Source organism: Maylandia zebra, linkage group LG3, assembly GCF_041146795.1.
Source record: "Maylandia zebra isolate NMK-2024a linkage group LG3, Mzebra_GT3a, whole genome shotgun sequence".
Taxonomy (NCBI): Eukaryota; Metazoa; Chordata; class Actinopteri; order Cichliformes; family Cichlidae; genus Maylandia; species Maylandia zebra.
Window position 1 is genome coordinate 27,885,352 of NC_135169.1, and position 18,359 is coordinate 27,903,710.

Sequence of the window (18,359 nt, forward strand, 5' to 3'; positions counted from 1 at the left end):
GTCAGAACTTAAAAGGAAGTCTGCAGTTTCATTTAGTTTTCTCCCTGCTCTCTCATTTTTCCCTCTAGTCTCTAAAAGCAAACCTGGGTCATACAGCTCTGATTACTGATGGTGACTTTCGAGAAGCAGCATCAGGCGAAATCCATGGCTGAAATATTTTCAGGTCACTTGGCCTCCATTCACCTGTGTGCTGCGGCGTGGCGACGGCTCTGCATAATCTTTGCGGAGGCAAACGTTGCTTGGCTTTTGTGGCGAACACCAAAAGCGAAGGTTAGGTTGCAGGGGTGGATAATTCATCATGTGTGAGCAGGTGTGCACAAAACACAAGCTGCGGGGACTTTGCTTCCTTCATTAAATTAATTCAGATCATTAATTTAAAGGGTGAACATGTGGTTTAGAGTTAGAGCTTCTACAAAACTAAATAAGTCAGTGTAACGTCTGCATGTGTGCACGCGCGTATGTGTGCGTCTGAGGTAAAGCTGCCAGAGGAAAAGGAATTGAGAGCACACACACACATCATGCACATCTTCACATGGACACCCTGATTATTTAGATTTATTGAAATTTATCACATTTACATGCACACTGGGTCCCCCGGAGACACACGCACACAGGAATGTACTGACACACAAAGGCGTGCACACATCCCCCCAATCTGACGTTTTTTGGATGCTTTGAGACCAGATTAAACAGCACGGTGTGATCATCACGGATAATCACCAGTGCGTTCACACACACATGCATGGCCATATAGATAATCTTGGCTTACCTCCTCCTGTCTTTACACTCCTCTCCTTCTTCCCCTACCTGAATTACATCACAACCTCCTCTCGTCTTACCCAAATGTAAAACTTTTATTTGCATAATTCTTTTCTAACGACAGCAGAACAAAAAAAACCATCACCAGAGTGATTAACATCACAAATCTAAACAACAGGAAGAGCACACTAATCGCATCGGCACATTATGAGAGCCTTGCACCTTTTTTCCATCTCTCTGTCACTGTGTGTCTATTTCTGGCTGAGAGACCTATCTGTTCGCTTGTGTGTGTTTATGTGTGTGTATGTATGCGAGGATTATACAGCATCAGGGCCAGATTTGGTCCATATGCTCCTGGGAAACCCCCCCCTTCTCTTCCTCCTCCTGTCACCATCACCAGCAGCAGATTATGTGTCCTTCAGTGCACAAACCTCACGGGCAGAAGCCAAAAACTGGATGATCTTTCAAAGACACATTAACATAAAAATGTGAAAACTGGGCTAAACCTGAAGAAATGTGTGCATGCGTGTATGTCAGAGGGTTAGAAAGTGTGTGTGTGTGTGTGTGTGTGCGTGCGTGCGTGCGTGTGTGTGTGTGTTGTGTCTGGCTGTCTCCATCTGTCCATCTAAAGTACGACAGAGTGTACGAGAGTTTCTCTCTGGCTGCTTTCTGCACATATCACTGGCGTGTTTGTGTCTATTAATAAACACACAGAGGTACATGAGAGAGGATGTGGTCGCCATGGTGCAAAGTCCTCCCACGCCTTGTTCTGACTCTCCCTCTGTGTGTGTGTGTGTGTGTGTGTGTGTGTGTGTGCGTGTGTGTGTGTGTGTGTGTGTGTGTGTGTGTGTGTGTGGTCAGATGTTTTTTATGTATAACAGATGATGCAAGCTGTTCTATTTCAAATGATCTGTTTAACCGCGTTTCTTTGCACCGTTTAATAAAATTGCTTGCATAATGAAAGTTATTAAGGACGGTGAGGTAACGCAACCTTACGCACACAAACGTCACACACACACCCATAGGAAGCCTAGTTTACTTCCTGTTTGATTAACTGAAGAGAAAACGTCCAGGTGAAAAGGAGCGCAAGTTCTGTTTTTGTTTTTTTCTTTTTTTTTTTTTGTCTGTTTGCGCGCTGGTCCTTAAATTTCCAACGCTCAAGGTTGATTTGAAAGTCGAACTGTTGCCGTGGCAACCCCACATGCCTTTGCATCACCAACTTCAAATGTCACAAAGCAAAAAAAATAGAAAATAAAGACGGCGAGAGAGCGAGAGAGAAAATAAGTATAATTAACAACAACAGACCCGGGTCAGCTGTTATGTGCTAATGATACGCTGCATTTGTTTTAGTGACCTCTGAGTGCTGGCTGGGTGGGGCTTTACAGCATTGGGGTGATCCAGGTTGCCTACGGAAGTCTGTAAATGCCAAAAAAATAAATGTAGAAATAAATACGCGACTTAATACCTGAAATTCCACTCACTTGCCACTTTATTAGGTACAATCTGCTGGTTACATGTTGAACTCCATTCTTTGTGGCATAGATTCAACAAGTTGCTGGAAACATTCCTCAGAGGTTTTGTCCCATGTTGAGGTGAAAGCATCACACTGCATTGCTGCAGATTTATTGGCTGCACATCCATATGCCAAGAAAATGTGCAGGCTGGATCCATGATTACATTTTGTTTGCACCAAATTCTGACCCTACCATCCAACTGTTGAAGAAAACATTTGCTGTTCTTGACAGAGTGGAGTAAATGGTGGGTGGGTGTGGTCTTCTGCTGCTGCTCTTCTGCATACCTTCATTGCAATAAGATTTCTCTAATCTCTCACATCAACAAGGCATTTTCACCCACCCACCGTTTAGCTCACTGGACATTTTCTGTTTTTCAGACCATTCTCTGTAAAGCATAGATATGGTCGTGTGGGGAAAATCCCAACAGGTCACCAGTTTCTGAAATACTCAAACCAGCACGTCTGGCACCAAAACCATGCCACATTCAAAGGCACTCACTGTGAATCCCCTTTCTTTGTCGTTCTGATGCTGGTTTTGACCTTCAGTTTGTCTTAATTGCGTCCACATGCGTCAGTGTACTGAGCTGCTGTGACGTTAATGGCTAATTAGATATTTGTGTTAGTGACCAGTTGAAAAGTTGTACTTAAAAAACTGGCCAGTGAGGGTCTATTCTTTTAAATACTTACAAAATATATAGATGTCAAAATAAGGTGTAGCTACATTTATTTACATTTTAATTTACATTTCTTAAAAATACATCTATTTAATTATTTGTTATGCTAAAATTTTATTTTTACTTTCCATTTTTATTTATAGTTATTTAAATTATTTTTAAAAAAAAGGTAATATAAATAAAATAAAATAAAAACCAAATTATAAATATAATATTTTAAATGTATTTCATGGCATATATGTTTATTTTTGTAATTCATTAAAAAAACAAATGCAGAAGAAATTTAAAACAAATCTATGAATTTAAGTAACTTTTTAAAAAAATACTTGTTTTGATGCTTTTCTGTCGAGTCATTCCTTATTTCTTCACGTCTTGTTCCTGTCATTGGCAGTTTTGGTCCTCCATAGATGTCTGCTTGTGTGTCTGTCCTGATGATGTGTGTCTGTGTTGGATGTGTGTCGAACTCCAACTGGGTGGTGCCAGAAACATGAGTTTGTTGGGTGCACAGGGGGATTTGCATGTCCACATGAGAAACCCTGTGTGTGCGTGTTTGTGTGTGCGTGTGCGTGTGTGTGTGTGTGCGTGTGTGTGTTAAAAAGCCAACACAAACAGCTGGGAGGCTGCTCCGAGTTAAAGTCCTGCCAAATGTACTGCAGATTACTGCACCATTCTCCTTCTCTCATCTTTAATGTTTCCATTCGGTCCTTACTCCAAACCCTTTGCAGTTCCTCTCCCCGTGCACCCGTCACCTTTTCTTCCCCGCCGTTTCCCCCACCACCCCCTTCATCTCTTTCTCAGTCTGCCATCTGCTGGAGGAGAAAAATAACCGCAGCTTGTCCAAAGGCAGTGACACGGGAGCCGAGCTGCATTTGGCATTCCGGTGTTGTCCGTCCCGGGGACGGCGTGGCCTCATGATTACAAAAACATGGCCATATTTGAAAGGCCAGGTGGTTCTGTGTCTGCAGCAGCCAGCCTGAGACTGTTTTAATTAGTCGTGGGGAAAAAAAGCACCCGCGTTCTGTTTATTCATGAATAAACAGCTGCTGATCAGTGTTTAGTAAGACCACAGCTGAATAATCTTCACATTTGGGCATCTTGAACAGGGATTGTTTAAAAAAATCTGTTCTTTTAATGAAAGCAGCTCTTTTAATTCTTCTGCACCAAATTTATTGCAGTATTTACAAAAGAGTGATCAATGATACTGTAGAACAGGGGTGTCAAATATAAGGCCCGGGGGACCAGATTTGGCCTGCCAATGACTCCCAATACGGCCCACTGGACAGCTTTGAAAAAAAGTGAAGGCGTGCATAGATTTAATATTTTTAACTGTATTTTTACAGATTCCTGTTGGTAAATATCTCCTCCATAGCCATTCATACTACACCAAAGTAACTAAGTAATAGATAAAGAATTAAATTTTGCACATATAATTCTTACAGTTTAGTCATGCTGACAGATTTCTTTCATTTACTACAGAAGCATTATTTTAATAGAAAACTGAGACATGCTGCTGAAATTGTGCTGATTTCATCTTATGTGAAGCTGTCACGAGGATGTAATATGGTTAAACAGTTTTACACAGACAGAAAGGGGGATTTTCTTCACCTACTGAAGGTAAAATGGGCTCTGTGTGGCCCGTGAGGTCAAACCAGTTTGACATCTCTGCTCTAGGATAATGAAAAAAGGGGAAAAAATCCATAAATGATGAAGGAAATAAAATCAAAACTTGAATTCAAAGCAATTTTTGTGATGTTACATTGCTATAAATCCCACCCAGATAAAAACATACGTGAAAGCCTGGTGCACACAACTTTAAGGAAACACGTCATTCAAACAGGGAATTTTCAGATTAAAGGCACCACCAAGGATGCCCCGTGATCCCACATGGTTGGTTTATCAGTGTATTCAACGCCTGAAATCAGTCGATTTCCGCACGTCGAAGCTGCCACTTGCAGTTTTTAAGCAAAAACATCATCGTACAGATTACTGTGAATTTCACGGGGCAAGATTTGTACTGTCCATCCATCACTTATAAGGCTGAAGTGTTAGCCATGGTGTGAGGTGTGGTTACATGTGGTTTGTGGTTTAACGTGCTTTGGGTGATCAGTAAGTCTTTGTTTTGTTGTTTCTCGATGATCTTTTCAAATTCCTCCGCTAGATTTTACTGGTGCTGCTTATGTTAGATTACATGGCATTTGAGCCACGTCCAACCTGAGGGCACTCGTGCATTACCAGCTCAGTTCAGTCTCACTGAAACAAATGGGACTCCTGCTAATGTTGCTCAGAGAGTGGCCTACATGAGTAGATGAGCGTAACATTTAAATAACTGCAGGGATTCTCCTGCCTCAAAATTAGGCCTTAACTACACTCATAAGCATGATTGGTCCAGGCTGTCTTACTGTGCTTAACAGAATTTGATGTGTTTTCCTATCGTATCTAGACGTGCGATAATCAAAAGCGCATTATTTTATGCTCGAGTAAAATAATTGTATTTTGGCATGGGTTTTTATGGGTGAACAGCTCTTGGAGGTTCTTTTGGTACTTTTTTGTCTTATAGTGTATCTCCTTATTATATTTTGGGGGCTCTTATCTGTTATCCGGTTGTTCAGTGATGACGTGACGGATCCTACTTCCGGGCCTAAAGTAGTCTGCGTTTAATATGGCTTTTGTGTTGTTAACACACGGCTAGTGACTGGGCCTAGTGACTTAACGACCGGACTGCAGTAGGACACTGGAGAAAAGACTGGAACTTGTTTTCTTCCTGCTGTAAAAGAGGACTTTCTGTCCCTCCTTTAGCTCTTTTCTGTCCTTGGTATTTATTTATTTTTAACGAACATAAGAACATGTTACATTAAAATCATTTAAAGTTGCTAATGAAGCTCTTTGACCTGATGCTGAATTAGATCAGCAGTGGGAAAATGTTCTGGAGGGGGGGACTGAAGACAAGTAGAGGAGGAGAGGGAGCTGGTGTCACTGAGTGAGTCTGCTGGGAACAGCATGCTGCTGCTCATTAAAGGCAGAATGATATACCGAGTGGCAGAAAACACACACGCACACACACACTCTTACATATGCGCTCGCACAAATGCGGACGCTTGCTGTAATTTGCCTTGGCAGATGAGATGCTGATCTGACACTGAAAGCGGTCCGATGACAGCGCGTAGGCAGCGCAGAGCAACACACACACACACACAAAAACACACACGCAGACACACAGAGTCAGGACAGCTCACGCAGGCTGGCAACTTGTGAGTTTGTGTGATCACAGTGACGTTTCCAGCTCTCTTATAACCACAGCGGCGTGCCATTAACCTTCCCGTCATCTTGATATATGTGCGTGTGTGTGTAAAATGAATTTGATGCCTTAAATCAGCAGGAATAGCAACTACCATGTGTGTGTGTCTGTGTGTGTTGTCACTGCTGACCAGACAGGTTCTTCCGGTTCTATTTTTAGCCTGGAGGAAGTCGGCCTGTCCTTACATGAACACGCAGACGCACACCTGCACGCTCCACCTCACCTCTCAGGAGTTACGTCTGAGGCGGGGGTGGGGGAAATTGCTCAAACACATGCACACCTGAGGGGGGAGTGGTTACCTGCCACAGGGAAGTTTGCGAGAGAGGAAGTAGAATTGCATTGTGTGAGAGAACCGCTAGTGTGAAACTTTTTATGTAGACAAAAGAAGGAAGCATTCGAATATAAGAAGAAGGAGAAGGGAAAAACGATGGGAAGGAAGGAATCCAGATAGCACACAGAAAGGAAGTAAAAGTTTCTTACCACCGTCCTGAGGATAAGACTGGTTTTCAGTGAAATGCTGGGGCTGTGTAGGTGCGGTGGGTGCTGCATTGCGCCCCTGTTGTTCGGGCGAGGGAAGGAGGGTGACGACAAGTGGCTCAGCCACGAGGACCATCTGGAGTCGGCTCACTTTGGTAAGGCGGAGGAGAGCCGGCTGGTTGAGGAAGAGGTCAGTGTGAGAGGCAAACACCAACAGCCAGATAAGCCCAGTCCTAGACTGTGGGAATGTGTGTGTCTGTGTGTGTTTTTTTTGTAGTTTGTCAGATGGATTCTTTGCATTTTCTTTGCTGCTTGTTTAAAAGTACAAACTTTTCTTGACATCATTCTTGACATTTTCTTCATACCACACCAAAGTAACTAAGTACTGGATAAACAGTTAAATGACATAAAAGTTAGGACAGTTAGCTTTTCTCTTCAATGATTTTAGAGTTTGATACTTTAAAGAAACCCCAAAATATCACTCTGTCTCTATTTGTGTCCACTTTATAGGTGTGAAAGTTTGGCTTTAGCAGCTCCTGGTTTCCAGAACAAACTACCAAACATATATTGTTACCTTTTCATGTCCACGCAGCTGCAGAAATGAAGCTAACTATTAACTCAGACAGTAGGTGTGACTGTTAAGGTATTGGCCTTTCTGTGTGGAGTTCACAGAGAAGTGGGTTGTTTGGGATTGGCCGTGTCCGTCTTCTCCTACAGTCTCAGGTATTGCTCATTTCACCGAGTGGAAATAAAACTGCAGGAAGTTTTTGTGCAGCAGTCTTTGTGTTTACGCCAGAATACTGGTCGAGTCACTCGTGTCGCTCTGCTGTCTGGGAGAAAGTCCAAATTTCAGTGATTTGTTGATTGAGTGTTTACACTGAACACTGAAGGTCAGTCTTTCATGCAGGACGGAGGCTGACAGACGTGTGTGTGTGTGGTCTGTTAGAGAATTAAATGAAGGGAGAAATAAATCAGGGTTGATTCAGTCGGATGTTTGTGTGGATGTGGGCGCCCTTCAAAGCTCCGGGTGTGTGTGTGTGCATTTCGCAGATGAGTAAGTATATGTGTTAATGTGCTTCAGTGTGCATATCCACTTCACTGCCCTCCTCTGAGTGTTTGTCTGTGTGCGTGTGCCAGGATGATTGTTGTGATGTGATTAGTTTGCTCTAATGAATAGAGTGATCTGTGTGACAACATCGCTCAGCTGGAGAAGAGAGGAGACACTGTGACCTTTGAATATCACATATGTCTGTTTATATGTGAAACACACGTGTGCTGTTTGCTCTGCCGATATGTTCCTGTGTGCAGTTCAATATAGTCCGTACACTGAATTAGCTTGAAGAGGCTTTATGGCATGTGTGACACCCACTGTGCTCAGGTGTGTGACTCAGTCAGGAAAGCTAAGGAAACTTTACCTGGGAAAGATAAATTGGTCGGGCTCTTTATTGTTTTAATGTAGGGACTAGTTCCTTCTGCACGGTGATCAAAGGTTAATGACGACTCAGTGCAATTAATAAGTAGCAGAAGACCAGGGATGCTTGCGTAGCTCGGTTTTAAATACACAAAATTAAGCTCATCGCGAACTCTAGCAGTAGGTGTGACTGTTGAAGAATTTAGTTGCTTGGTCTTGTAGCCGGACAGCGGAAATTCAAAGAGAAGTGAATGAGTGGGAAGTTCAAGTGACAGATAGTGATAGATGGAGTTTTATTCAACAACAGTTGTCTGAAGGCGCTTTTAAGAAGCAGGGACTTGGTGATAGCAAAGGGGAAGAACTCGCTTTTAACAGGAAGAGACCTCCGAGTGAAGTAGGCTCAGAAAGGGGCAGCAATCTGCTTATAAGGTAAGTGGAAAGAAATGACAGACTAGAGGAGCGTAGGTTTTCTTTTTTCCTTCGGTGGATAAAAAAGGTTTGCAAAAGTTGCTTTTTAATTGTTGTTAAATGGGGGGTTGAAATATATCTCTGTGGGTGAAGGGACGAATGGTAGTTACAGCATGTAAAACATTTTTCAGAATAAATTGGCAAATGTAGGCAAATCGATTGAATTTGCATTTGAACATCTGCTGGAGAAGACTGAACTTTACTTTATCTGATTTTGCTGAAACGCTTATCACGTTAGCTTTTGCCAGCTCTAAATCAACTCAATTTCTCAATGTTTTCCATATAACCTGCATTTTTCATGCGCTTGGGATGTTTAGGATAGTAAGCTAACCTAGCCAAATGTTAGGCCCTGGTTTGGGGATGGGGTCATTAGGCTTGACGAGTTTCTCTGTGTTGGGTCTGACTTTCAGGTTGTCCTTTACTGATACCCTGGGCTGCAATGCTGTTAGCGTTCGTCAAACAAAACCGCTCTGATTAGCTCCTCGACTGACGGTTTGTGACGGCATTGTTGTGGCAACCACGGATAAGCTTGATTGGTGGAACATGGTGGTTACACCTCACCGTTATCTCTAAAGTGTCAAGTGGGTCAGTGGAAAGAGACCTTTACACCTTCCTGTTGGTGCATTTTGTTCTTTCTTCTACTTCCTCAAGGGACCGTCTGCTCTTTGGTTTTCTTTCAAGTCAACTCTCTAGAGCCTGTGGTTGATGTAGTTTTTGCATCTTTCTCTTTTTGTGTTGTTCCTCTTCCTCAGTCCTCACCGCTCTCGCAGCTATACTTCTTTTTTCCCCTGCATCTCCTGTTGTTAATGATCCATACCGTGAGCCTATCTGTCATTGTTCCCACCATCGGTCCTTTCCTTTCTGCTTCCTTTTCTCTCCGTCTTTCTCTCTCACATGGTGACAATATGAGATTTTCTCTCCTGCAGGGTATGAAAGCACATTTATTCTAAGAAAGAAACAAGCACACTGAGAGCACAAGCAGCTGTATGCGCCATTACTAGGCGGGATATCTCATGGTTGCACATTGACACAGACAGACGGAGACACACGCACACACACTGCAAGAGAGAAATGAGATTGTGGTGGAGCGATGAATTAGATTTATCACTGGTTCGGCGGTGCCTCTGCCTTGTATTACTCCCACTGTTCACACAGCCAAGGACATTACTGCTAAGAGAAATAGCCGGAGAAAGTAAGACAGAAATCGCATGAGATGAAAGAGGAAGGTCAGGAGAAACATAAGCAGTAACAGAAGTTATGGAGGACTGAAACTGTCAGAATCATCTGTATCATGGACTAGTAGATACATGTGCTATTGAATGCACCAAAATATTTAAAGTAAATGTTAGGTATCAATATATAAAATGTGGACAGATGCTATTATCTTGGGTTTGCCTCTGTGGTGCAGAAAAAGGCAATTAGACTGATGTTACCAGTAGCAAGTATATAAATGTCAGTGTCTATCTTTGTATCAAATAATCCCATTTGACAGTAATGGCTGTCTAATCTAGGTTGGCTCAGTTCCTCTAAAACAGCGGTCCCCAACCTTTTTTTGCGACACGGGCCGGTTTATGTCCGACAATATTTTAATGGACCAGCATTTAAGGTGTCGTGGATAAATACAACAACATAAAACCAGTACCGGTACCAAAAAACAGAAGATTTATTTATAATACACAGGAAATTCTCCAGGGAAACCGATTTAATGATAGAAATGAAGTAAAAAATCACGATAAAAACCCTGAAAACCATAAATTTCGCACCAAGCCTCAACTCTAGCGGCCCAGTACGAAACGGCTCACGCACCAGTATCGGTCCGTGGCCCGGGGGTTGGGACCACTGCTCTAGTAGACGCAGTCCTTTCTGTTGTGAGCCTGGCATCCAGCTGGCGTTAAACCCATGACAAACACAGAATGACAGAAATGCATTTAGATCAGTAAAAATAAACAAAAAGTAATAATTTTGAGGCGTAAGATACAAGGTGAAATATAAGGACTGAATGAAAAGCCAAACCCTAGAGATGTTAGAAGCGTAATGCATTAATCTTCTTCCTTTTCTTTTTGTTTGCACTCAGACCACTAAAGATAAAAATAGCCAACTACCTGCTCTGCGAGATATTATCAAATTTGAATACTTTCACTTTTGAAAGCTCCTGTTTGCAATTTCCCTTAAGGGAAGACTTCCGCTCTGAAATGGAAACGCTGCCAAGTGACTGCTGAGCCACCTGCCATCGAACCATGCCTGAGCTGAGACGTTTGTTAATTTTCACTAGGAAAGTAACGTACACGTGTTTTTGAAAAGCGCCTGAAACCTCCCCTAGAAAACTGATATTAATTTCACAGTGAAAAATATCTTCAGACCGTATCCTCAAGCAATGAAAAAGATCTTGGATGGAAGTTGACATACTTACACACACAATTTAACTCCTGGAGAACTGGTTTGTTATGCAAGTCTTATTTGCTGAAAACAATGGTAAGAGGAAGGTAAGATGTGATTACCTGCAGTCCTCCTGGTTCGGCTTATTGGCTGAAAAGTTATCTTGAATAGTTCTTGAGTTATTCATTAAGACAAAGAAACTGAGTATATGGAATGCCATGAATGCAAAAATATCTTGTAAGCGCTCTTTAAATGACCTTTACTCTGTTACCGCTGATGCTAGACACAAAATTCAAACTGTTTTGGAAAGAAGAGACATTGAGCTTTATGGGGACTTTTGGTGTATCAGGGTAGCACAAAGCATTTATAAGGTATTGCTGTCTGAACACAGACAGAAAAATGAAATCCACCTAGATTTTTCCATGTGCACTTCACATTACCATAACTCTTCAGCTTTGTGAAGTTTTACCTCCAAAATGACAAAAGTCCACGTGGCATGTGCGACACTTGGAATAAAGTGTTAAGATGAAGAAACATTAAAAAGGAGCTTGTAGCAGTTTTCACAGATGCCTTGAAAGTGAATTCTTTCCAGTTTTATCACGTGTGTGATACAGCTGTTTTCTGCCATGACATGCGGGTGACTCATGCAGGCACACGGTTATTCTCTTTATGTGGAAGCCTCTGGGCTGTTACGGAGGCAGATCTAGTGATTTGTTGCTACATTTGGTGATGAATGTGCAGGTATGCAGGGAGCTGCGCGTTTTTAAGATCCTATCTGCATGTGCCAGCGGTTGTTACGAGAAACGAGGATCTCCATGGCGACCCCCTCCCAATGTCCTGTCTCAAATTGATTACCCGTGGGGGATTCGGCCCTCTTGCACCATGTAGTCACAAACAGGGGGGAAGAAAGAACGAGCGCATGTTAAGCAGAGATGAGGAAAATTGGTGATGAGTTTCAGCCAAGCGGATCGATTGTATCAAATGAAATCATTCGATCTTCTGACGTTCTGACCGTGGTAATAATTTCTACGTGGCCACGGATGACTGCATCTCCCACCTGCTGCTTCCCTACCTGACTTGAATGCTGCATGAGTGTACTGCAAACCAAATCAAACGTCGTTATTTGCTGCTTTAACAGATTAGTGTGCTGTTTTTGGGCCCCTGATCTCATCCACACACATATCGGGTGAAAATACAGAAAAAGCCCAGCGGTGCCTTTGGGCTGATGCTTCTGTTTTATCGTGACAGATCCAGTCAACACCGCTCTGCTCATGTGTGCAGCTCTATCTGTCTTTGTTTGACAAAAGCAAGCCATCCGAGTGACACTATCCAAACCGATCTCCTTCTGTTTACGTGTGAACTCCGAGAAGAATAGCTGTCACGGCTGATATTCAGAGGTTCTGGATGCGCTAACGTCTGTTTTATCTTCCTCCTCCTCTCCTTCTATCCCCTCTGTCTCTGTTCTCTCACTACAGAAAAGTGTGAAGGAGGGAATCCTGTTAAAGCAAACAAGCTCCTTCCAGAGGTGGAAGAGGAGGTACTTCAAACTCAGAGGGAGGACCCTCTACTATGCCAAAGACTGCAAGGTACAGAACTGTGTGATCGTTTTACCGCCGTAGCTCTTAAACTGTAACATTTTTATTTAAATGTAACTGGCTAAAAAATAAGCTGATGGGGTTTTTTTTCTCCCATTAGTCCCTAATTTTTGATGAAGTGGACCTATCAGATGCCAGTGTGGCTGAGACCAGCACCAAGAACATCAACAACAGTTTCACAGTAAGCCCAAGACAGGCCTTATAATTGACTACAAGGTGGCCCTTTAAAACTTTTCTAAGGGCAAATTATGACAAAATAGCCTACATGGACTAATGCTAGGTCAGAAATAGACCATTTTAATGGATGCCAGCTCAGCTATTTGGTGGTGACATGGCTGTTTTTTAGTGTAAAAGATTACTGCTAATCAGCTAATTTAGTTAGCTAAGTTAGCTTGTCTGGTTAGCAAGGTGTGTTTGTTATTCACTTTAATATAACAGGTAATGTTAATTTTGGCTTATAAAAAAGTTTAAAGCAAAATGTAGGAATTGAACTTAAGGGGTATACAGAGCTGCACAGAAACCTTCTGATTGCTTTGGTCTCTAGGAGACTGCCCGTAGTTTGCACTGAAGACGGCAACTTGTTTGCGCACGCTTGCTAGCTAACCACCAAGCAGTAGAAACCTGAAAAAGAGCGACGCAATCCGGAAACAGAGAACATTCGTCTTAAAAGTAAAAGTCGTCTTCATACCAGGCTTAATTAACTTCAGGATTGATAACTTCTAATAAGTTTGTTTAATTCAGAATTTTATTTGGGGACATATATCTGAAGAACAGCTGGTGCTTCCATTAGCCTGTCATGCCATATTGCTCAACAACTACAAGAAATTCAAAGATTGGAGTCAAGTTTTTTGCTCTCTTCTAAGCTTTCCACTTTCTTTCTTTCTCAGGTGATCACTCCATTTCGCAAACTAATGTTATGCGCTGAAAGCAGGAAGGAAATGGAGGACTGGATCACGGCGCTGAAATCCGTCCAAAAGTGGGAAACCTACGAGGTTGGTGCTTCTCATCTCTGTGTCGGGCTCTTGTTATGTTTCAGCCCCATCCTTCGTTCTCCTGGCTGACGTGAGAGTAAACTGGGCCAAACTGATTATCATTAGATAATAGCTAGTCATGAGTGTGTAATTAATTTTGATGAGACCAGGCTTTCACAGCTCAGTTCTTCTTGCATCTGTTTTTCACATAAATGATCCACCTTCACATCTTCTCGTCTCCTTTTTATCTGCCTCTCATTTCAGCTCTTTGCCTACCGATTGATGTCCTCATAAAACCAAGCCTCCTCTTTAATTGGTTATAAAGTGGAGGCTCTGATTTTTTTTTATGAGCTTATATTCTCTTTGATTTTTGGCCTTCCTAGGCTTTTTATTATAAAAGTTAATTTGGGGTTTCAATTTTTGCCTTCTCATCTCTAGTTATTCATGTGATGTGATTTTAAGCAGGTGATGAATTGTGCAGCCATCGTTCTCCTACCCCAGTCTAGTTATTTTTTTTTAATTGTAGTTCCGGGAAAGTTCTCGTTTTTGTCCTTTTGTGTTTCCTCTTGTGTAGAGAAGTGCTGACGCGTTTCAACCTCAATGTTTCTCCTTCCCACCCCCCCAGGCCAGTCAGTTTAATATGGAGCATTTCTCCGGGATGCACAACTGGTACGCCTGCTCGCACGCCAGACCGACCTTCTGCAACGTTTGCAGAGAGGCGCTGCCAGGTGTCACCTCCCACGGCCTGTCCTGTGAAGGCACGTAGACACATGCACACACACACTGCATCTGTGTTCTTGCGCTCACTCATATGAAGTCACTGGAACGTCGAGTCACTCATGCATTAATTTCTAAGAAACAATCCTACCATTTTTGGTCTAACAAGAAAAATTACATCACCAGCGTTCTCTTTGTCTGCGCTTGATATGCAGTAATAAAGTAGCTTTAAAGCTCTTTCCTGCACTGTGACAATGGTTGCTTAACAGGTTTGTGATACAACTGGAGACAGTTGTATAAAGTACGTCACCTCTCATATCAGGGGTAAAAATCAGATTACAGACATACTTTAAATCCACTCAACACATTCAATTGTAATTCAGAGACAACTTCAACAATCCAACGACAGCCTGTAAGCCAGAACTTGGCGACAGTGGGAAGGAAAAACTCCCTTTTAACAGGAAGAAACCTTGAGCAGAACCAGGAGGAGCAGCCATCTGCGGTTGGGGGTTTAGAAGGGAGGAAGACGGAACAATTTCTGAAGAGGACAGGATTTTAAGAGCTTATTTTGAAAAATATCTCAGTGAACATTAAAATGCGTAAAACCACCTCAAAGTCTATCAAGATCATGCCAGAGCAGCAGGTCGCCATATAACCCTTAAGCGGCAGCTCAAAATCCAACAAACAACGGCATTTACACGTGCAAGAAAGGCCAAAACACACAAAAATCTAGGTTTACCAAAATATCCATGTATGTCGACCTCAAAGTCCAAGAAACTAGAAAAGGAGACCAGTCTCCTTCAAAGTAAAAGCACCATGTACCCAGCGACTGCCAACAACAACCCGCCAACTGATCAGGAAAAACACGTTTTTCCCTAGCAACTACATGTTGCCAGGGTATCACTAGACTCAAGGTCTGTGTGATTGAGGCTGCAGGTTTCCAATTACCATTAAAGAGAATTTCTCTTCTCAGAGAACATGTTAGTACCTGAGGGCTCCTTTTGTTTAATTTCAGCACAACATATCTTGAAGAAAGAAAGTGTTACAGGTATTTAAGTAACACTTTATTTTAATTTGGTCCCTAATATGAAGTTGATTAGGTAAAACAAAGAAATTAACTGATTAACTCTAATTAGTCGACCCACTGTCCTTGCTTCAGATTAATTTTGTTCTCGTGCTTTAAAAACCCAGCAGTACATTTACCATAGACTGTATCTAAATGATGGCAAAACTCAGCAGTAATTAAGCAGTAACCACCTCTGAACTTGTGGATCCCTGCTTAGTTTTTTTGTTTAACTTGTAGTGACCATATTTGGACTCAGTTTAAATATCATTTATATAAAATTCACAACAACAGCAGCCACCTCAAAGAGCCTTAGCATGTCAGCTATAGCACAGATAGCTGTTATAACCTATAACACAGAAATAAAATATCAGAGCTTCAGTGACCAAAAGTGCAGATGACTGTAACGAGCTTTTAGTGCTTTAACTGTGACTGTCGCTCAAAGAGGCCACGCCCCAATTGATAACTTTAAGCATCAAAAACCACGTTATACTGCACATGCTTTCCAACTAAAACTGAGTTTTGCAGCAGGCTGCAAACATGTTTGTCTTTGCTTTAAAGTTGTGCCTCTTAACATGGGAGTCTATGGGGACCAGCCCTCGTTTAGAGCAGCCTCAGACTAGAGGAGCTGCAGTTTTTAGCACCCCCTCCAGCTGCTCTCCAGTCCATATGTACACTGTCTCATCATGTTATCGCATAGTTTTACACAGCTCTATCAGGAGTACAGTCACACACTGTGACCATCAGGAAGCTTACATCATACACTCACCCAAATAGAAGAGGATAAAAGTGGAGACTTCCAGTGTGTCTGACATGATATTTGTTCATCTATCCTCTGCAGTTTGTAAGTTCAAGGCTCACAAGAGATGTGCTGTTCGCTCCACCAACAACTGCAAGTGGACCACGCTAGCCTCCATAGGAAATGACATCATTGAGGATGAGGATGGGGTACGAGCCGAGGCTTACTCACGAGTTGCATTTGGTTTTGTTTTCATGCAAATTATTTTGCCTGATGTGCATACCTTTGGTTTGATGTCTTTAGAGCAGAAGGGCTTCATTTGATATGCTTTGTTTATTTATTTTTCCCTCCAGGTGTCCATGCCCCACCAGTGGCTGGAAGGCAATCTGCCCGTCAGCGCCAAATGTGTGGTGTGTGATAAGAACTGTGGCAGCGTGAGGCGACTGCAGGACTGGCGCTGCCTCTGGTGCAAGGCTATCGTAAGTGTGGATTGAGTTTAGCCTCCATCCCATCAAAAACTGTCACGCTGAATCAATATTAGTGTTTATCTGGGGCATTGCTTTTAGCTGAGAGTTATTTCCAGCCTTTCTTATTTGAACTTCTGTCATTCGAATGCGTCGATGCCCACGGAAATGGAGTCATAGCAGGGGTGCACTGGGAAAAGTGTGCGATGCAAACAGACTCAAAGCAGCTCCATCCAATAATGGAGGTAATTCGGGAAGTGATGTTGTCAGCAAAATAAAAGTGCATCATTTGTCACATTTAAATATGAACGCAGGGTTTTCATTAAGCACGATACACGTCTCGTTATCTGGAACCGTGTGAGCGGCTCCGTACAGAACAGAGAGATCAAATTCAGATAAATTCATAAGATTCAATTATCCCTTTATTTGTTTGTCTGCCCTTGGGACATGTTGACTCATGCGCAGGAAATTGTGATTCTCCACATGAGACGCTCCTCCCACTTCTCTGGAAAAAACAACCAAGAGCTTTTTATTGTCCTTGACTTCCCGCTCTCACCTCCTCCGAAGACTCAAGGTCTGAGAAGTTCAGCAGAGTCATCAGACTAATGGGACGGCACATAGATTGGCAGCAGAGATCCCCGAGGGGAGGAGGAATAGGAAGGAAAGTTAAAATGAGAAATGGAACAGGGGCTGATAAATTCCTGTCAGCTGCAGGGCTGCTGAAACTGACCCGACGCTTCGACCGCCTCAAGCACGATGTGGAGAATCATTTTTTGTGTGCGCTGGAGTATTAATAATATTTAGGAGGGCATTGACAGGCTGGTTATAATCCCGCAAAGAAAGTGGCACAAGGACCAACAGCACTTGGTGCATCTTAACATAAAATTAAAGTCCTTCAAATTCTGCATAAAATACGTAGACGTTTTAGTTAATTTTTCATGCTTTTAAATTCATTTAAACCATTATTTTGTAATGTTTCCATGTATAAAATGGATAAAATAATCTTGCCTAATAGAAAAGAATATGTAAAAGTTTTACAGAGAGATGCCCCTGAAATCCGTGGAGCATTTTATTGCCTTTCAGCCCATTGTTCTGGTTTTACAGCCAGAAACGTTTCGTTTTTTTATTGCAGTAGCTGTGATGTACTAGACCCGACTGTACAAGTGAGAAATATTGACATCGTAGTAGAACAATCTACTACGATGTCCCCACACAAGTGATTTCTGTTTCTTTGCCCATGGGGTTGTTTTGGTTTTTCTTTTCGTCAGTTCCTTTGGCTGCTGTTTTTCTTTCAAGAGTCTAGTCCAAACAAACAAGGAAAACAGAAAGCAGTGGAACAAACAGGAAGACTAATCAAATTTGATGGCAGTGGCTGGGAATATAAATGCTAAATCCCACAGGCCTGCAGACGAGTCGGCGATGGGCTCGTACACAAACACAGTAAGATGTGCAACAGAAATCAGAAATGGAGACCGTTTGCCTTCGAAGTTGCTTTCTTTGAAATGTGCAACCAGCATAACTTTTACTTTGAAAGTGAACCTTCTTCACTTCACTTCTTCAAATTTAACTACCAGTGGACTAGTAGTTAGCAAGTATTTGCAGGCAAACATGAAAAACTACAACCGTGTGGCACCTTCTTTGCAACCGATTTCAACTAGTAAGACGCAGAAACCTCCATGAACCACCAGCCAGTCGGGGAATAAGCCAGCCAGTTTCCCTAGCAACTGAGTGTTGTACCAAGTCCAACTGTTAAGCGAAGCACGTATGACATCCCATGAGAAACCTCAGTAGGACAGAAAGTCTTTTCCAGTCACAGCTATCTCCATCTGCTGGCCTT

At 42.4% G+C, this 18,359-nt stretch overlaps 1 protein-coding gene across 4 annotated transcripts in view; it reads left to right on the forward strand.

Moving 5' to 3' along the window:
* Positions 1–18,359, forward strand: part of si:dkey-172j4.3 (diacylglycerol kinase delta) — a 93,038-nt gene that overhangs the window by 45,833 nt on the left and 28,846 nt on the right. For 3 of the 4 annotated variants that reach the window (XM_012922542.3, XM_012922543.3, XM_004563549.3), the window contains 6 exons: positions 12,449–12,559; positions 12,669–12,749; positions 13,456–13,560; positions 14,165–14,297; positions 16,161–16,267; positions 16,412–16,537. In XM_012922542.3, coding sequence (XP_012777996.1) covers positions 12,449–12,559; positions 12,669–12,749; positions 13,456–13,560; positions 14,165–14,297; positions 16,161–16,267; positions 16,412–16,537 — 663 coding nt within the window. Of the gene's footprint in view, positions 1–6,753; positions 6,874–12,448; positions 12,560–12,668; positions 12,750–13,455; positions 13,561–14,164; positions 14,298–16,160; positions 16,268–16,411; positions 16,538–18,359 lie in introns of those variants that run through there. The other variant, XM_012922544.5, reaches the window with a different exon arrangement.